Source organism: Narcine bancroftii, chromosome 2 (assembly GCF_036971445.1).
Source record: "Narcine bancroftii isolate sNarBan1 chromosome 2, sNarBan1.hap1, whole genome shotgun sequence".
NCBI lineage: Eukaryota > Metazoa > Chordata > Chondrichthyes > Torpediniformes > Narcinidae > Narcine > Narcine bancroftii.
The window spans coordinates 277,362,487-277,383,828 of NC_091470.1; the positions used below are offsets into that span (position 1 = coordinate 277,362,487).

At 47.0% G+C, this 21,342-nt stretch overlaps 1 protein-coding gene across 2 annotated transcripts in view; it reads right to left on the reverse strand.

Moving 5' to 3' along the window:
• Nucleotides 1–19,232, reverse strand: part of bmper (BMP binding endothelial regulator) — a 56,112-nt gene extending 36,880 nt beyond the window's left edge. Inside the window, exons 1-4 of one of the 2 annotated variants that reach the window (XM_069921031.1) lie at nt 18,733–19,232; nt 18,562–18,647; nt 1,934–2,033; nt 1,147–1,229 (exon numbers count right to left, since the gene is read on the reverse strand). In XM_069921031.1, the coding sequence (XP_069777132.1) occupies nt 1,147–1,229; nt 1,934–2,033; nt 18,562–18,647; nt 18,733–18,838 (375 nt within the window). In that variant the 5' untranslated portion in view covers nt 18,839–19,232. The remainder of the gene's footprint in view (nt 1–1,146; nt 1,230–1,933; nt 2,034–18,561; nt 18,648–18,732) is intronic. The other variant, XM_069921030.1, reaches the window with a different exon arrangement.
• Between the last annotated feature and the right edge of the window lie 2,110 nt (nt 19,233–21,342).

The window sequence follows — 21,342 nt, forward strand, 5'->3', positions numbered from 1 at the left end:
CCTGTTCCCCCTCCCAAAGTACACCCCCCAGCTCCTGTTCCCCCCATCAATGTACACCTCCCCAGCACTGGTTTCCCCCTCACCCCCCCCCCGGACACCCCCCAGCACCAGGTCCCCCCCCCCACCCTCAGCATACACCACTCTTTTTAAAATGCTTATCCTGTACATCTCTTTTAAACATCCCTTCTCACTTTAGACACATGTCCTCCAGTGTGTTTTGCTTTATCCCCGGAGAAAAGATTCTGATTGTCTATCCTATCAATACCTCTCATGATTTTATAAATTCTGGCAGGTCTTCCCTCAACCATTGACACTCCAGAGAAAACAGCCCAAGTTTGCCCAACCTCTCCCACGACCTTGTGCCCTTACCAGGCAACATCCTGGTGAACCTCTTCTGTGCCCTTTCCAAAGGTTCCACATCCTTCCTGTAATGGGGTGTTCTGGACACCACTCTCCCTCCCCAAAGATACACAGATACACTTAGTGAGCAGGGGGTTCCTTCTGAAGATGGGGAATAGACCACTTCATCCTTGTTACCTGCAGACCTCCTTACAACTCCTCCGAGGGTAGTGTTTTGCTTTGGCGGGACCTGATTAAGCTAGCCACTGCTGGGATCTCCGTGGGAAGGATATATTGAAGCAGGAGTCCAATGAGAATTCATGGAGTTATTTCTTGGATGGTTCTCCATCCACAGATCTGAGTATTTTCAGCATTTGTGTTCAGATTTCCAGCATCTGCAGATTATTTTTTTCTCTCTGACTGAAGAATCTAAGATAAGGGAGCATCTGTGTGGGATTGGGTCCTGGAATTCTACTGCAGGGAGATAGATCCTCAGCCCAACTTGTCCATACCAGCTGTGGTGAGAAATCACTTCTCACAGAGAGTGCTGAAAGTTGGGAGATCTCTATCCTAGGGGAATGTGGAGGCACAGAGTTCATTCAGAGAGGGAGACACTCCTGGATGTTCAGGAATTTGAGAGACTGGGGATAGGACAGGAAAATGTTACCAAGGTTGATGGATGGTGTAGTGAGCTTGCCTTCTGACCTCACCTCACAGCTCATGGTGCTGGATGGTGTTAACCGTGCTCCATCACTGGGACAGGAAGCCTTTTGTGTCACCATTCAAGTTGCTTGACATAGCACATACCTGACAGATACGCGTCAAGCAGGGTTTCGAATGGATTTGCCAGACTTCTGAGCTGTTGTACACGTTCCCCTCGAACACACACTCTAGAGAGAGGAGACAAAGATGTAAGTCAAAGTTATCAATGCACAGGGTATTGAGCACAAGGACACCTAGGAACTAACAGTTAAACTATGGAGGCAGACACCCACATTGGATTGCTGCAGTTCAGAGGGATAAGGGCGAAGCCACTGTAACTTTTAGGTTGTTGGGGAATGCTGTTGCTAGTGAACTGAGACAAGGAGTAGGATCGTGAACTGCAAGCAACATTTGGAAATTATTCCCATCAATGTGTAACACAGCTCACGAGTGTTGAGCATATCTATGCTGCATGTAAAACACAGCCCATGAATACTGCAGGTAGAAACAAGCATGCCTAATGCATGCAGAACATCGCACACACAGCTGCAAGTAAATCACAATCCAAGTGTGCTGCATGTAGAACATAACTCCGGTACAAACCTCATCTGGTTAGAATTGCACTAGACTGGAACAACAAAACCCCTCAGACAGGCATATAGATGGGCAAACTCACAGATAGAGGGATGCACAAGCAGACAGAGAGATGGACAGATGGATGGGTGGGCATGGTCACACAGAAGGAGAGATGCATGGACACACAAAGGGCAGACACCCAGACGGAGCATCACACTGAACACCAGACAGATGAACAGGAACACAGACTGACAGAAAGGCAGGTGCACAGATGGACAGAAGACAGACAGGCAGATGGACTGTAACCTGGAAGCACCTTTGCACTTCTCACAGCAGGCAGTGTTGTGTTTGATGAGGAGAGCACAGTCCCGGGGCAGGGCAGGACACTTTTCTCTGGTACACCTCACCTCCTTGTTCTGCAAAGGGAATGAACAATGAACATCATGAACACAGAAGCAGACTGGCTAATCTGGTGTGACCTAGTGTGATCAGTTGTTATCCAGTGTGACCTTGTGTGATTCAATATGATCTGTTGTGACCCAGTGTGATCCAGCATGACCCAATATGATACATTATGGCCCAGTATTACCTGATGCGACCCAGTGTGCCCAGACATGATCGAGTATGATCAGACATGACCCAATGTGATCTGGTGTGACCCAGTGTGATCTGGCATGACCCAGTATGATCTGGTGTGATCAGGCATGAACATGATCTGGCATGACCCAGTGTGATCTGGTGTGACACAGTGTGATCCAGTGTGATCTGGTATGACCCAGTGTGATCTGGCATGACCCAGTGTGATCAAGTGACCTGGTGCAATATGGCATGACCCAGTGTGTTCCGGGGTGATTGAGTGTGACCTGGTGTGACACAGCATGACCTGGTGTGATTCAGTACAAGCAATGTAATGAGCACAGCACTAACTCAATCTTAAAGGTGTGTAGGGGAGGAGATAGGAGAGTGAGGGGAACAGAGGTTAGGTGGTGGGTTGAGATGAGAGACAGAGGGAGGGGAAAGATGATGAGGATGGAGAAGTGAGGAGCAGGAGGGATGGGGTGGGTACAGGAGGGGACAGGGAGGAGGGAGGGGAGTGAACAGTTAGGAAGGGTGGTGGGTGTCAGGGAGGGTTAGGAGGGAAGGTGATAGGTTAGTTGGGGTGGAGAAGTGGGAGAGATGGTGGGGGTTAGGAGGGGTAAGGGTGAAGGGTTTGGAGGGGTGAAGGTGGCAGTCGGTTAGGGGAGGTGGGGAGGAGGGAGAGGTAGTGGGGGGATAAGATGGGTGGAGGGTAGGGACAAGTGAGGAAGGAAGAAGTGCTGGGAAAGGGTTAGAATGGGTGGAGGAGGGGGACAGAGCATAATGTAAGTGTCTCCTTCTCCTACGTCTGGGACAGCTACAGTCGTGATGTATCAACCCAGGCACCACATTCCAATGCAGGTAAAGTCTACAAGACACATGCCACATCTTCTCATCACCAAGACTGGTGCAACTTCTGTAATTTCAAGATGAGCTCCAATCTCTTACTCCATGGATGCTGAGAGCAAACAATAGGAAGATGACTCCCACCACCATACTGGGCCCCAGGATCTTTCCTGCATCCTGATCCACACTCTATGACCACACTCGTGGGATTGTATTATAGACTGCCCAATAGTCAGCGAGATTTGGAGGAGCAAATCTGTAGAGAGATTGAAGACAGTTGCAGAAAACATAAGGTTGTGATAGTGGGAGATTTTAATTTTCCACAGATTGACTGGGACTCCCATAGTATAAAAGGGCTGGATGGCTTGGAGTTTGTCAAATATGTTCAGGAAGGTTTCTAAATCAATATATAGAGGTACTGACGAGAGAGTGTGAAATACTGGATCTCCTACCAGGGAATGAGACAGGCCAGGTGACATAAGTATGTGTAGGAGAACATTTTGGGTCCAGTGATCATAATGCCATTAGTTTCAATTTAATTATGGGGAAGGATAGATCTGAGCCTTGGGTTGAGATTCTAAATTGGAGAAAGGCTAATTTTGGAGAAATGATAAGGGATCTAGAATGCGTGGATTGGGATAAACTGTTTTCGGGCAAGGATGTGTGAGGTCAGTGGAAAACCTTCAAAAGTAACATTTTGAGAGTACAGAGTTTGTATGTTCCTGTAAGGATTAAAGGCAAGGTTAGCAGGCATAGGGAACCTTGGTTTTCGAGGGATATTGGGGATCTAGTTCGGAAGAAGAGAGAGGTATCTAGCAGGTATAGGCAATATGGAGCACATGAGGTACTTGAGGAGTATAGAAAATGCAAGAAAAACCTCAAGAAAGAAATCAGGAGGCTAAAAGAAGACATGAGGTTGCTTTGGGAGACAATGTGAAGGAAAATCCTAAGGGTTTCTACAGGTACATTAAGAGCAAAAGTATAGTAAGGGACAAAATTGGTTCCCTTGAAGATCAGAGTGGACAGCTTTGTATGGAGCCAAAAGAGACTGGGAAGATCTTATTATTTTTCATTAATATTCACTCAGGAAAAGGGCACAGAGTCTAGAGAAATAAGGAAAACAAGTAGTGAGGTCATGGAACCTTTACAGATTAAAGAGGAGGAAGTATTTGCGGTATTAAAGCAAATAAGAGTGGATAAATCCCCAGGGCCTGATAAGATATTCCCTCAGACCTTGAGAGAAGCTAGTGTAGTCATTGCAGGGGCTCTGGCAGAAATATTTAAAATGTCTTTAGCCACAGGTGTGGTGCTAGAGGATTGGAGGGTAGCTCACGTTGTTTAATTACATCTCCAAACGTTACTCTGGAAATTATAGGCTGGTGTGCCTGACATCAGTAGTAGGTAAATTATTGGAAGATGTTCTAAGAGATTGGATATACAAATATTTGGATAGCCATGGACTGATTAGGGACAGTCAACACAGCTTTGTGCCTGGTAGATCGTGTTTAACTAATCATAAGAGTTTTTTTTCAGGAGGTTACCAGGAAAGTTGATGAAGTTAAGGCTGTGGTTGTTGTCTACCTGGACTTTAGTAATGCCTTTGACAAGGTCCCATCTGGGAGGGTAGTCATGAAGGTTCATATACTAGGTATTCATGATGAAGTAGAGAACTGAATTTGATAATGACTGGATGGGAGAAGCCAGAGAGTATTGGTGGATGATTGCTTGTCAGATTGGAGGCCTGTGACTAGTGATCGGAGCTGGGACCATTGTTGTTTGACATCTATATCAATGATCTGGATGATAATGTGGTAAATTGAATCAGCAAGTTTGCAGATGACACTAAGTTTGGAGGTGTTGTGGACAGAGAAGAAGGTTTTCAAAGTTTGCAGAAGGATCTAGACAAATTGGAAAAATGGCAGATGGAATTTAATGCAGACAAGTGTGAAGTGTTGCATTTTGGAAGGACAATCCAAGAAAGAACATACACGATAAATGGTAGGGCACTGAGGAGTGCGGTAGAACAGATGGATCTAGGAATACAGATACATAATTCCCTGAAAGTGGCATCACAGTAGACAGGGCTGTAAAAAGAGTTTTTGGCATATTGTGGTGCAACCACTGTACAGCTATTAGCACTGTCTGTATGTATGTACTGTATGAGCTGGCCCAATTCCTGCATTTGTGACTCCTCGCCCCAGAAATCCCCATAAAGGCTGTTACTCCCAAACTCCTCCCTCAGTACCTGCCTTGGAACCAGGCCAGCAATATGAGTTGATGTCTTAAGGTGATTAAAGCCTATTAATCACAACTCTCTAATGTAGTTGATTGATAGTGCGACACATATAGGCCTTTATAAATCAAAGTATTGAGTACAAAAGTTGGGATGTTATGGTAAAGTAGTATAAGACATTAGTGAGGCCAAATTCAGAGTATTGTGTGCAGTTTTGGTCACCGATCTACAGGAAAGATATCAATAAGATTGAAAGAGTGCAGAAAAGATTTACTAGGATGTTGCCTGGACTTCAGGTTAGGACTTTATTCCCTGGAGCACAGAAGAATTATGGAGATTTGATAGAGGTGTTTAAAATTATGAGGGGTATAGACAGAGTCAATGTTTTTTCCACTGATGGTAGGTAAGATATAAACCAAAGGACATGGGTTAAGAGAGAAAGGGGAAAAGTTTAGGGGGAACATGAGGAGGAATGTCTTCACACAGAGAGTGCTGAGGGTGTGGAACGAGCTTCCACCTAAGTGGTAAATGCAGGCTCAATTTTAACATTTAAGAGGAATTTGGACAGGTACATGGATGGGAGAAGTATGGAGGGCTATGGGACTAGGCAAAAAAATGGTTCAGCACAGACTAGAAGGGCTGACGAGGTCTGTTTCTGTGTGTAATGTTTTATGGTTCTACATGGAAAACTTCCTTGGCTTGAGGGCGGCACAGTTGGTGTAGTAGTTAGTGCAACGCCTTTACAGAGCCAGTGATTGGGACTATACAGGGTTCGAGTCCTATGTTGACTGTAAGGAGTTTGTACATTCTCCCCGTGTTTGCGTGGACTTTCTCCAGGGGCTCCAATTTCCCCCCACCCTTCAAAAATAAAACGTACTGAGGTGAGGTTAATGGGGTGAAAATTGGGGCGTGCAGACTCATGGGCTGAAATGGCCTGATATAGTGCTAAATATCAACATTTTATTTTAAATTAAAATTTAAAGGGTTAAACCTGGAGTTGAGTTGGAGTATTTTTGGCCTGGACTCCACTGTGTGATCAAACCAAAGTGTTTACGGGGATGGAAGAGACTGGGAAGTTATCCTGCACACTTGTCAATCTTGGACAAATTGGCCACACAAAGTTTGCAGGAAACAACTGCTCCCCAAGATGGTGTTTCTCTATGACCCAAGAATGACCAGAAGAGTCACTGGCCTGTATGAAGGAATTTTAATGCACCAATCAGTTACTTCACTTGCTGCAGATACATTCATAAAGACTGCCATAAAGTAAGTTGAACAAAATTCCTCTGTGGTTGCATAAACCAATACTTTGGTCGACTCTCTGAATTCTATCCTTCATGAAATCAATAACATGTAAGTAACATCTGTGTTAAATTCATTTAATGAAGTGGCCACAAGAGAGATGGAATTCAATAATTATACCATATTGAGCAAGGTCCAATCACGTGCTCTGGATGGAAGCCAATGATGAATGAAGTGCCATGTTCCAGAGTAAGGGCCACACATGGACCCAGACACCTGGGAATGGCTTACTGATGAAGGGTTTCAGGCATGATACAGCACTTGCTGATAAAAATGACAGGGAATGAAGTCTATCTTGCAAAACTGCCAAAAGTCTGTGTTGTCCGGGATCTTTAACCCAGCTGGTAATGAATTAGTGATTCTGAAATTCAATGTTAATGGGGATTTACCTGCACAATTTAGTTTCAGAACCCCTTAGGTGAAAATTCATGGGGTAAAGACTGATTGCTTGCTGTCTGAGCAGGAAAGACCAGTGCCCTAGATGACTGGCCAGCTCATTGCAGCATTCAAATGTCCAGCAAGCGGCAGCTCTTCCATCCCCACTCACTTCTCCCAAGACCCCCACCGGTACAGTCTGTGGTGAGCCAGCAGATCGGGATGTGCTTGTTAAATGTACATCAAATGGCCAGACCATTCATCCCCACTGCTCGGTACTGACCCCTCAATTCACCCACACTTCCACACATCACCTCCACCTCTCGTATCACCATTTCCCTGCCCACAGCTTACCCGTTTACCATGACTCCTCTGGGTGGGAGTGAGGAAGCCAGCAGCCGGAAGCCATGTGTGTCAAAGAGTGCCAGATGGAGCAGAGGCTTGGTGGCACCGCATCTATCACAGGCTGAAGACAACCCAGTAGGGCTAAGCAGTCCTCAGTCTGGAAGTGGCAGTCACTTGCACACAAGGGAACATCACATAAGTGTGAGCATAACAATGTGGTGTGCTTTTCAAGTGATTACAGTTGATAAGCAGGTCAGTAGGGAAACTTCATGATAAATCCTGGTTTATGCTCTGCTCCGCCACCCTGACACAGACCATCCCAGATTACACACTGCTCTATCACCCTGACACAGACCATCCCAGATTACACACTGCTCTATCACCCTGACACAGACCAACCCAGATTACACACTGCTCTATCACCCTGACACAGACCATCCTAGATTACACACTGCTCCACCACCCTGACACAGATCATCCTAGATTACAAACTGCTCTATCACCCTGACACAGACCAACCCAGATTACACACTGCTCCACCACCCTGTCACAGACCATCCCAGACTACACACTACTCCATCATCCTGACACAGACCTTCCCAGATCACACACTGCTCTATCACCCTGGCACAGACCATCCCGGATTACGCACTACTCCCTCACCCTGACACAGACCGTCTCAGTTTACACACTGCTCCGCCACCCTGACACCGATTATCCCGGAATATACACTACTCCCTCACCCTGACACAGACCATCTCAGTTTATACACTGCTCCGCCACCCTGACACAGATTATCCCGGAATATACACTACTTCATCACCCTGACACAGACCATCCCGGATGACACACTGCTCCGCCACCCTGACACAGATCATCCTGGATAATGCACTACTTCGCTACCCTGACACTGATCATCCCGGATTACACAATGCTCCGCCACCCTAACACAAACCATCCTGGATAACGCACTACCACAAGGCTGAGAGTTTCCTTTTTTTTGCTTTTTTGGCGGTAAATCAATATCTCCCCTTCATTGTTATTCATCTAAAGGTTACAAGTACAGGTACATAATCTTTTAACTGAAATTCTGAAAACCGAAAACCAAACATTTTTTTTATTGCGTGTATAGTATATTTTCAGATGTTTAGCTTAGTTTTAGCCAGTTAAAGTTTGATTTTTTACTGTCTGTTTTACTTAAAAATATAGGGATTGTCCTCCACCAGAATTTCAGCAACCCCATTGAAAGGGTATTTGACAGAGGGAGCGGCTCGGAGAGAGAACAGCAGCATGACTCGGGCTGGTGAACAGAGAGAGAGCAACAGCATGACTTGGGCAGGTGAGCGGGGAGAGAGCAGCAACATGACATGGGCGGGCAAATGGAGAAAGAGAGGTCTATCTTTATCTCATTTTATTTACCACCTGCCCCATCCATCACCACTGCCGTTTTAATATTATTCCATTATCCAAAAAATTCTGAAATCCAAAAAGTGCCTGGTCCCAAGGATTTTGGATAAAAGATTAAACACTGTACTGCATTAGTCTACAATTCAGGCTATTCACACAAAACTTAAGTTACAAATTGAAACATGGTTATCTCCATCTATACTGTCATACCCTTGGGGAGCCAACCATTCCTGGGGACACTCTAAACTGCCCCGAGCACTGAGTGCTCCTTCTCCAGGGATACTTGAGCATACAGATGTTCTCAGAAGAAGGGCAGGCAGTCAACCTGAGCTGAATTCTCGACTACTCACTGTCTGGACCAGGTGCAGTACCAGACCTATGAGGACAACCCTTCACTGACCCCCCCCCCCCCCACCTCCATACCGAGTGCCCAAAGATCAGGAATGTGGGGCTGAACTGCAACCAGAACTTGAGCAGCAACCCCTTCAATCACTTGAGCAGGGGCTACACCCTCTCACACTCTGTGAAACACAGTCTCAACCAAGCAGCTGAATTGACAGACAGCTGGTGTGTCCAAGAATCAACTCAACAAGACCCACCCCATTTGGGTTTTGTAGGCAAATCACAAATTTCTCCTCTATTTTCACACTCATTGTAAAGGCCGGGCTGCCATTGCTCCCCACGGGGACAAGTATCATAACCGCATTCTCATCTTCCAGTGATGCAAGTGTTCCTGGCCACAGGGGTCATTGAAGTCACTGGCCCGGCACAACGGGTCCAGGTCTTTGGGAAGATGGGTGTGGCACATTTATGAAAAACAAACGAGTCCATTGTATAAAACGACTGTCCACAACAGAAGAGGGTAAGTCTCATGTTGATTGAAGTTGTACTAACTCAGTACCCCTCAAAGCACACCATCCCATATTCCCCACTTCGAAACGAGAGTCCGAAATGTGTGTCCTTTATCCAGACCATGAGATAGCAGAGCGATGAACAGAAATCTTCGGATGCTTCGTGAATTGGCTCCCTGGTAATCCACCAATCCCAAACTCCTCGAAGGTGAGGCCGATGCTCCCAGGCCCCAAGACATCATTGAAAAATCATCAACAACTGACCACCGAGCTAATCCATGATGAACCAACGGTGGATCACTGATGTTACTTTTAACGAGCAAATTAGGAGAAAGATAGCAGTTCCACGGTGGAGTAAATCCACCCTGGCAAACTGCCAGCTAACTGCTCGAATTGTGTAGTTGGAGATAGCAGATCTGTACTCACAAGCAGCAGACTTCTTCTGAACAAGAAGTCTGCCCGGATACTCCCACATCACACACAGAAAACCTCCTTTTGATTCAAATCCCATTTCAGTCTTCCTGGTGTTGTAGATGTGACTTCTGCACTGCCGCTCCTACAGAGTGACACTGTCTCAGTAATGTTCCCCAACTGTGCAGCACTCTCTCAGTACCCTTTCCAATGAGGTGGCCAGGGTTGGCCACACTCTGATATCACCCTCTGCCACTGGGAATGCCAAATGAGTGTATTGTCACAGCTGACAGGACATTAAATCACCAGAACAATGAGACAACCCACAGGGTGGGAGTCAGGACTGAGTTCAGGAACTCGTGAGATGAGTGGAATGAGGGGGCCAAGATTAAGGTCCCAACTGCTGAAGAAAGTGGCCGGGGTGGAACAATTACAGTAGTGGGGATAGCAAGAGTAAAGTCTGGATCTTTGATGGCTCTAGAGCTGGAGGAGTCGAGGAGAGGTACAACCACAAACAAATGGGGCAAGTAAAAGAGAAAGAGGATGGCTCAGTAGTGAAACAATAGTGAGCAGGGTGGCCCAACAATGAGCATGGGGTGGTAAATGATGAGTGCCAGGTGCTATAATGATACAGTCGTGAACACTGTGTGATATAATAGTAAGCAGGAGAAATGGGTGGCACAAATAGGGAGAATTGGGTGATACAATAGTGAGATCCCTGTAGTGGAGCAGTGAGAACCAGGTGGTACAATATTGAGCACTGGGTGGTTCAGTAATAGAGCACAAGTGGGAAAACAGTGAGCACCAAGTGAAATAGTCGTGAACATGGTGGGGAAAATGAGCTCCAGGTGACATATGGTAGTGAGAACTTGGTAGTGCAATAGTGAGCACCAGGTGAAAAAGCAGAGAGCGGGTTGGATCGTCCTGACACTGATTGTGAATGAACTCTGGGCGGTGACAGTGTTGGAACCATGGGGTAACACAGCTTGGCTTCCTTGCTCAGCTGGATGCAGGAGTGCAAGGTACGTGACAGCGTGGGGCCTGCAGTAGGCTGGGGGGGGCAGGAGATGGCGCTGCACACTGCTGTCCTGATGCTGAGCTGCTATGAACCAGGGCAAACAAATACATTTGGAGTGGTGAAACCCAGCACCTGAGAAGATGATGCCCATGGCCATATCAGGAGGCAACCATACTAAGGGCAACACTGGACAGTGAGTGACCCTCTCATCATCTTGTTACCTTCACTGCCAGGTGGCAGCTCAGTCCCACTTTCTCTAGAGAGGAATTAGGGTTGGGAAATTAATGTCAGCCTGGATCCGGTGATGCCAGATCCTGTCAGTGAATAAAACAAAAAAAATCAACGTCGTCTTTCTTCTGTCTCAGTTTCATTCTCAGCTAACATCCCAATCAGTTGAGGGAATGGATTAAACATCAGATAATCCACCAGAGGACAAGCCCCTTCAGCTCACATCTTGTCAAACATGAAGCCGAAATTAAACTAATATTCCACTGCCTGTACATATCCATATCCCCCCATTTGCTTCATAGTCACAAGTCTATCTGGAAGCCTCTTAAATGTTAAATTGTATCTGCTTCCGCCACTATTCCTGGCAGCCCATTCTAGACACATTCTACGCTCTCTGCAAAAAAAAAAACTTGATCCACCTATCTTCTTTAAACATCTCCTTTACCTTAACACACATCCTTGAGCGTGTGATGCTTTTGCTCTGGATAAAATTTCTGAATGTCCAGGTCTCCCTTCAACCTTCAACACTTAAAAGCTTCCAACAGATACTGGCAACATATTTAGCATTAAGCTCTGTGTCTGGACTCTGTCCACCTGCTCGTCATAGGGAAGTGGATGTGGCTTTTTGCGTCTCATCATATTGCAACCAGCTGATGACAACCTGGAAGTGTTCATATGCACTGCAGTTTTTCAGTTTGTTGCTTTCCAGGTAGAGTCAAGTTGCTCAAAGGGAAGTTGCAGGAAATCCTTATTTTTAAACCTCTCCCCATAATGTATACCTTCTGAACCAGGCTACATCCTCATAAATCTTTTATGTACCCTTCCAAAGTCTCCACATCCTTCCTGTAAAATGGGTTGTTTCTAGACACCACGCTCCCTCCCTAGATACACAGATACACCCAAAGTTTTTTTTTTGTGTTTAAATACATGCTTGATATGTGGCTGAAACACCACTTCCCCTCCAGCCTCAGCACTTAATTTTCGATCATTTTTTCACGCACGTTGGCTGGAATTTTTCATAAAGTCCCGTTTTCTCTATTGATTATGGAAATTAAAATAAAAATGTTGTTATGGAAAAATTGAAAATATTAACCTGAATTTGAAAGATAAACCAGGTAATTCAGGTCGATGAATGAGTCTGACGTCAGGTATATTATTGGAAGGAGTTCTGAGATATTGGATATATAGGTATTTGGACAGCCATGGGCTAATTAAGGACAGTCAGCATGGCTTTGTGCATGGTAGGTCATGTTTAATGAATCTTGTAGAATTTTTCAAGGTTACCAAATAGGTGGTTCTACATGGGAGGTTGTTCAGAAGGTTATGACACGAGGTATCCATGGAAAGGTTGTAAACTGGATTTGTAATTGGCTGAATGGGAGAAAACAGGGAGTGGTAGTGGATGATTGCTTCTCAGACTGGAGGTCTGTGACTAGTGGTGTGCCTCAGGGATCAATACTGGGACCATTGTAATTAGTGGCACATATCAATGATCTGGATGATAAATGTGGCAAATTGGATCAGCATGTTTGCTATGACATAAAGATAGGAGGCATTGAGGAAGATTTTCAAAGCTTGCAGAGGGATCTGGACCAACTGGGAGAATGGGCCAAAAAATGGCAGATGGAGTTTAATGCAGACAAGTGCGAGGTGATGCATTTTGGAAGGGCAAACCAAGGACATATACAGTAAATGACAGGGCACTTAGGAGTGTGGAGGAGCAGAGAGATCTGGGAATATAGATACATTGTTCCCTGAAGGTGGCGTCGCAAGTGGACAGGGTTGTAAAGAAAGCATTTGGAATCTTAGCCTTCATAAATCAAAGTATTGAATATAGGAGTTGGGATGTTATGCTAAAGTTGTTTAAGACATTGGTGAGGCCAAATTTGGAATATTGTGTGCAGTTCTGGGTGCCTAACTATAGGAAGGAATATCAATAAGATTGAAAGAGTGCAGAGAAGATTTACTAGGATGCTGCCAGGTCTTCAGGAGCTGAGTTACAGGGAAAGATTAAACAGGTTAGGACTTTATTCCTTGGATCAAAGAAGAATGAGGGGAGATTATGAGAGGTATAGACAGAGTAGATGCAAATATGCTTTTTCCACTTAGATTAGGGGAGATAAATATGAGAAGTCATAATCTTAAAATGAAAGGGGAAAAGTTTAAAGGGAACATTATGGGGAAGTTCTTCACTCAGAGAGTGGTGGGAGTGTGGAATGAGCTGTCATCTGATGTGGTGAATGCGGGTTCGATACTACATTTTAAGAATAAATTTGATAGGTACATGGATGGGAGAGGTCTGGAGGATTATGTAATGGGAGCAGGTCAGTGGGACTAGCAAGATGATGGTTGACACAGACTAGAGGGGGTAAATGACCTGTTTTCTGTGTTGTAAGATTCTATGGTTCTATGGCAACTGAAATCATCCAAGAAGACAATTAGGCAGGTAGTCTTTGTGAAGAAGAGAACTCTATCTGCATTTCAAGTATGCGTGTGCAAGATGTGCTGAGAAATCCTCAATGCACCATCATACAATTCAGAAGCTGCTGATCATCTAAAGACCCAGATGTTTACACAGCCAGTGAAATCAATTGGAGGAATTATTACCTCCAATACAATGGTTCCAGTTCTGCTTTAATCTAGACAACAACACTGAATTATAGCAAAATACAGAACATCAAAGTGAAAAGCATAAGGGCAGCCCAAATTAAAGGAGTGTCAGAACTCTGTGGCTTGCAGATCTCCCAGACTGGGTTCCCTGTGGCCTGTAGATCCCCCAAACTGGGTTCCCTGTACCCTGAATATCTCCCAGACTGGGTTCCTGGTACCCTGTAGATCTTCCAGACTAGGTTCCCTGAGGCCTGTGGATTTTCCAGGCTGGGTTCCATGTAGCCTGTAGATTTTCCAGACTAGATTCTTTGTGGTCTGTGGATCCCCTAGACTTGGATCTCTGTGGCCTGTACATCTCCTAGATCAGGTACCCTTTAGTTCCAGATCTCACCAACTGGGTTCCATGTGGCTGGCAGATATCCCAGACTGGGTTCCCTGTGCTTAGTAGATCTCTCAGACAAGGTTCCCTGTTATATCCAGATCTCTCAGACTGTTCCCTGCAGATCTTCAGGCTGCATCCTCCAGTATTCCCAGGGCCTCAAATGCACCTTCACATCTTACCATACCCCTCCTTCTCTCTGCAGCAACTGGCTAACTGAGATGCCAATAAAAGTCTACAGGTATGAGGGTGGATCTCATTGAAACATATGAACAGGCTGACAGAATTAGGCAGGATGGATGTGAAGTGGCTGCTTCCCTCTGATCCTGAAGATCCAGAACTCACAGTCACAGGAGTAGTCCAGACAGGGCTGAATCTGTGAGGATCTCCATTGCAGACAGCAGTAACGCTTTTTAAGAAGAAAACAGAGGTCGTTCGGAGATCAAGGGTATAGACAGGGGAGAGACAGAGGGAAAAACTAACCATTGGTAGAGATCAAGAACTAGAAGAGTCTAAAGGTGATGGGCAGAAGAATCACGAGTCTCACAGTGAGGGCTGTGATCCAGGTGCATGGTGCTCAACAACGACAAGGCTGTGGGGAGAAGATTGCAATGTGGGACCTTACATTGTGCTGATGTGGACTGTGGGCTGTGATCCAGGTGCTTGGTGCTCAACAGCGACAAGGCTGTGGGGGGAAGATTGCAATGTGGGACCTTACATTGTGCTGATGTGGACTGTGGGCAGTGATCCAGGTGATTGGTGCTCAACAGCGACAAGGCTGTGGGGAGAAGATTGCAATGTGGGACCTTACATTGTGCTGATATGGACCCAGTGTGCTGAACAATTTCTTCCCCCTTGTGCTAGCACTGACTGGAAGAGTCAAAAGGACACTTCATATGTCATAACAATCGCATAATTCCATGATGTCTGCAGCTCCAGGCCCTTTGCTGTTGAGTCACCAATGTATAGCCAGGTCACGTGGCTGCTGTTCCCATGCCTGGTGTCCTATTCCTTCTGGTTGGTGGAAGCATTGAGGGAGGTGTGGTCACATGGCAACAGACATAGTGATGTGGGGAGGTGTTCTTGTAAGGTCTCAGATTGCCTAGTGCAGGTGCAGATAGTGACAACAGCAGCCACAGTTTGGTGGGGGGGGGGGAAGAGAAATGGTTGGGGGTTCAGGTTGTAATGTTGACCAGTGCTGGACCACAAGTCAGTTCACTTTTAAAAACAAGCCCCCACAACTGAGATCTGTACAAGATCTGAATGGATCTATCTTTGACAGGCCAGGTCCACTCTACCTGGTTACGGTGCACAGTACAAGCTCAGTGTGCTTCACATCATGTGCAAACAGAAAGCAGCAACTTGGCTGTAGCCTGTGTTGATAAACATTTGCTCCCAATTCTCCACATGAAGAGCTGTTCATCACACAAGCAGGCAGTGTGTCTGACAAACATCCAGCATGTCCAGGAAACTCATTCAACATTGAAGCTGTCTTGTTGCGTTACTGAGGCAGCCAGCTGCCAATACAGATGTTGGCAGTCTCGAGGGGACTGCATTCCCTGGAAAGCTCAGCTATAAGGATCCTGGGGAAGGAAAACTTAAAAAACAGTAATGGAAAAAAAGGGGATGGATGTGGTGAAGAAACGGAAAAGAAGTGAAATTAAAGATATAAGATGGCCCTGTTGGACTATATGACTATAAGCATTAACGGAATATATAACCAAGTTTAAGTGTATCCCATTGGGGAGAAAAATCACATATAATTTAAAAGGCATGAAAAAACCTGGGAACCATATATGGAACATAACAGAAAGAGCAGGCCTTGGACCACCACCACATAAAATGATAAGAAGATAAACATGACCAGATTTAATGTGAATAAGTAGATGATACGTCTTTTTTGTTTGTATTCCTTTTGTATAAAGATATTGTTTTATTGTATTTTATATGTTCAATATTTACTGTTTTTGGAGGTGGGTGGGAAGGGGAAAAAAGAGAAAATGTCACTGTGAATATTTAAAGAGATGCATCTGTAAATATATTGGTTGATATGGTTCATTGTGTGATAAATAAAGAATTACAAAAAAAAGGATCCTGGGGCAATAGAAGCTCAAGAAATGGGTTAAAGGTGAAATGTTTAAAGGAGCCAGAAGGGGGAACTTCTTCACTCAGAGTGGTGGGAGTGCTGAAGTGGTTAGTGTGGGCATGATTTTGACATTTAAGAAAAATTTGGATTGGAACATGAATGGGAAATATGGGAGGGCACAGCCTGGTTGCAGGTCAATGGGGCAAGGCAGAATAATAATTTGGCACAAGCCAGATGGAAGAAGGGTCTGTTTCTGCACAGTAGTGTTCTCTGGTTCCATGGTTCACAGCTGTCCCTCAGACAGAGCCATTTTCTGCAATCTCAAACTATCTCCAATCCGTCTCCATCTCCCCACCCTGGGAAAAATTACAGAATAACACAAGTTGCCAGCTTCTGAAAAATTTGCCCCTGACAAACCAAATGTAATCAAAGTGTAAAAGCATTAAGAGCACAGGGAGTGCAATGCCAAACTCCAGGTTCCATTGAATCCAGATGATGGAAGGGAGTAGTTGCAGGAGCTTCGTGACTTCCACGGCGACCCGTCTTTGAATCCTGCACTTTCTCTAAAATTTGTACGTTCTCCCTATGTTCGTTGGTTTCCTCCGGCTGCTCCCGTTTCCTCCTACCCCTCAAATTGCCTGGGGCTGTAGATTAATTTGGGTAATTGGGCAGCACGGGCTCAGAGGCTGGAAGGGCCTGTATGTCTAAATTTAAAATATAATTCTGAGCTAATGAAACACTGAGTTGGGTGAAATGGGAACTGGTCACAATGACTCCAAATGGCATTGAAGATGAGGGAAAGAACAGCACGGTGCATATCAAAAGTCTGGGTTGTTTCCACGGTGTAGCTTCATTCCATCCCCATTGACCTAATGCCTGTAAGGTCGACAAAATAACAATGGAACAAATAACCATTCCCTTTACCCACTCCGTTCCTGACCTTTGCTGAGATTTCCAGGGAAGTGTCCAACATTTATTTTTCTTTAACAAGACCCCCGCTCAGAATAATCCCCACACAGCGCCCACAAGGAGGCTTTTCAGATCAGTAGCTCACCAGCCAGACATTTCCTGATGCAAACCCCAGCGCCGGACCGCATTCACGCAGCAATAAACCTTATCAGCAGCTGAATGTGCAGTGGTCAGAACCAAGCGCCAGAGTTCAGCAGCAAGGCGCTAAGGATAACCCACACTGGGTGGCCCGGGGGACGACAGAAAAGTGTAGTTTCCTATTCAGCGTTTACAGACTGCAATGCACAAACGTGCTGTAGAAATTCGAGTGACCAATGTTTTGGCCTGACGTTTGTACTTTGCAGTCGACCCCAGCATCTGCTTAAGGGCGTTTACACTGAAATCGCCTCATGGCGCGTTGAGAGGACAAAGTCCTGAGCTGCCACTGCTTGACCCAGACCGCTGGAGAGCTCTGCAAAGAGCTCACACCGAGAGTTTTTGGCTGTATCGTGCGAGCAGCAAAGAAAGGCTGGGTGCTCCCATGCCCGGCGCTGGTCTCTCATCGTACACCTGCTGCGAGCACAGATCAGGTGGAGCGCCAGGGAGTGTCCCGAAGCCCCCTCCTTGAACTCGCTTCATTGTTTTATTCGGGGGGTTGTGGGCTCTGTCTCATCACACAAAAACGAAATTGGTTGGGGGGGGGGGGAACTTTCAAATACTGGGTCTGGGTCAGGAAGCATTCTGACAACAAAACTGAGACCCCACACCCTCGCGGCTGTTCTCTGTTTAAATCGTACCGGTGGCAGTTGACAAATCAGGATGCAAGAAACACCAACAATCGGACAGGCAACATAACAAGCCGCGAATTCAATGAAGAATCCCGGTAATTGAGTGATTGACAGTTTGTCTGATAGACTGACCTGGGTTAGCGGGACCATGGTGCAATGAACCGTGCTAAACCGCGAGAACACGCCACGCCACGGGTCGTCAAGCCCGGGCGCTGACACTTCGGTCTCAACCATCAGGAATGGTTGTCGATAACCCGGGCCTCGGAAGGAGTGCCGCCTGGGATGGAGTTCCGTGTCCGTGATAAATTGCGGATGGAGCACCGTTTGACATGAGAGCTGTCTGGGATGGAGCGCCGCTTCTGGTTTGGGACGCAGGGCTTCAGATGGGGCGCCGGGCTTCGGATGGGGCGCCGTGTCTGGGACGGATTGGACTGCGTGTCTGGTTTGGGGCGCAGGGCTTCGGATGGAGCGCCGTGTCTTTGAGAAGCTGCGGCTGAAATGTTGCTGGGGATGTTGACGCAGGAGAGAGGCCGATCCTTACCATACAGTGACAGGAGATGCAGGGGTTGTCGGTAATCAGCGGGATCTCTATCTCGGCGCCTTCATCCTCACAGGCGGCCACTGAACCTGGAGCACAAACAGTGCGAGGTCACTATCCGCACCGCCAGCGGAGCGCCGCGGGAGCCGCGCCTGACCGACGGACGCCTCTTACCTGTGAGCAGAGACGGGTAACTGGCGAGTTGCGATAGGAGAACCAGTGAGAAACAGAGCAGCTGCGGCCCGGAGGCACGGGGCCAGCGAGAGGCGGGAGGTCGCATTGTCACACGGCGTCGGTCTGGCCCAAGCGAAGCGACGGTAGCAGCGTCGGTCAGGTATGAGCAGACACCGGCCTTGGCACCAGCCGCCCAGCGTCCCACGCAAGCCCACACAACGAGGAGCAGCGAGCTGCCAGTCGACAGAAGGGAGAGTCATCGCCGTGACAGCGAGCTGCTCATCCCGGTGCTCTCCTCTCTCCCCCGGTTGGGGGACTGCGGGGTGGCCACCATCAACACTGATGCAAGGGAGCGGCCGTCTCTGTGCGCTCTGCAGCCTCCCGCCCGCTGCACTGAGCTCAGCACTGAAACAAGCTGTGTCAGAGCAGAGCAAATATTCTGTGGATCCACCTACAACTCCATCACGCTAGACTTCAACACCCCACCGGACACGTGCTTCCCTCCGCTCGGATCGAACGAGTCCACCCCCACACACTTCAGAAAGGCCGACCGCTACTCAGTGAGAATTCGAAACCCCACGAGATAACCCGCGTTCAGATTTGCGGGCATTAGGTTGATCTGCACCTAACCTGTATCCCGGAAGCCCGTGGAACCAGCCAACAAACTACCTTAAAACACTAGTGGGATATTGATGCGAGACCCCGAAATGACATAAGCGGCGTGAAACTCTTGCACTTAGTTCAGCAGTGACATTGTTGCATTGGAATAGTAGGAGGGAGATTCTTGCAGCGAAATTTGAAGTGACGTTTGAGAGAAAGTCAATGTAAAAGTTGCTGAGAAACTAACTCGGGAAATATGGGTAAAATGTGGCAGCGAAACTGTTTCCCTGAAACTGTAGCATTGAACCCTGGCGTGACTAAATGGGGTTGGACCGTGCCCAAGACCCGTAACCATTATTTGAACGTGTTTCGGATTTATTCAAAAGTATTGGTTACTCGGTGTTAATTATTTTAGCTCATGGTCAATCGAGATAATTTGGTCATCTTACGGTCGGTCCAAAACCCCGTTCGGAGTCGTCTGTTTCTTATCATCGCGGTGAACCGTTGTGAAGCTGTTTCCCAATGTGGTGAGATATTTCTGTCACGGGCTTGCAACTCAATAAATCCCGTACAAGTGCCCTCAGACGGGGCTAACAACAAGGACCCTTTGTCAGGCGTGCTTTGGCGCCTCTTGAAGGTGATCTAACGTGAATGGAAGGCTACTGTTTAGCCAGGCGGTGGGAGCTGGCTACCTATGCTGGAGGGACGCGAGAGGCGGTATTGCTATTGTGTAACACACGCACAAGGAGCGAACTCTCCCCACGTTAAAGTAGGGAACCGCGCCGAGCGCTCGTTCAGGGTGCGATGACCCAGCGTGTGTACAGCACGCAGGCTCGCCTGAATGGGGTTCCTGTTCGCTGTGTGCGGCGACCGTGGGCGAAACTGGCTTCAGTAAAATCAAACGCGACTGATGGCAACTCCCTCAGAGAAAGTTTCATCCTGTGATTTACAAAGATATGCGCAGTCTGATTCACCTAGTTTGGCATTTCCAGAGGAATTTTCTGTGTAAACTCGCCTCACAGAGAGGCTTCTGTGGGGGAGACCGCTCTCTCCGCAAGCCCGGCAGTCCCAAGGTGGAGTGGCCAACGGCCAAGGTGCGTACAACAAGCTCCCACTACGTCGAAGGATTACTGAGTGTTCTGGCCGAGGAAGCAGTGGGTAACCCCCACTCGCGTTTCGTTCTGCCGAGCTCAGGGCTTTACTACTGTGCCAAATGTTATTTTAAATTTTATTTACATCACGATAGGGGCCTTGACTCCCCTGCCGCCCAATTACACCCAATTAATCTGCAATCCCCTACGTTTTGGAGGGGGGCTCCGTGCGGGCACCGGACACTGAGCAGGAGCAAGACTTTGTCCCATAGGTTATGTAGCCCGCACTTCCCGAAATGGGTCATAATGGCACCGACTAACGGCACGGGACCAGCGGCTCCAGGTTAAAACGCATTACTCTGGTACAGAGACTGTAGCCGGCAAATTAGATCTCCGTCCCAGAGGACAGCACGGGCTTTCTCCTTCCGTGCCCACCGCTGATCGGGAACTAGGGGATAAGTTTAACTCTGGGGAGGTGGGGTTAGAAATGTGTGGGGCTTTTTTTTTTAGAGTTGGTGCTTATCTGGGACGGATGGGGTACCAACGTTTAAGAGGTATTTAGACAGATGAACAGGAGTGTGGGTATGACAACGGCTCTGTATACGCTTATCTTTGTGAGGTTTTTCAGTTGGTTGTTTTTCCAGACTCTTTTGTGTAGTCTTCCAAAGGCGCTATTTGCCTTGGCGAGTCTGTTGTCTATCTCATTGTCGATCCTTGCATCTGATGAAATGGTGCAGCCGAGATAGGTAAACTGGTTGACCGTTTTGAGTTTTGTGTGCCCGATGGAGATGTGGGGGGGCTGGTAGTCATGGTGGGGAGCTGGCTGATGGAGGACCTCAGTTTTCTTCAGGCTGACTTCCAGGCCAAACATTTTGGCAGTTTCCGCAAAGCAGGACGTCAAGCGCTGAAGAGCTGGCTC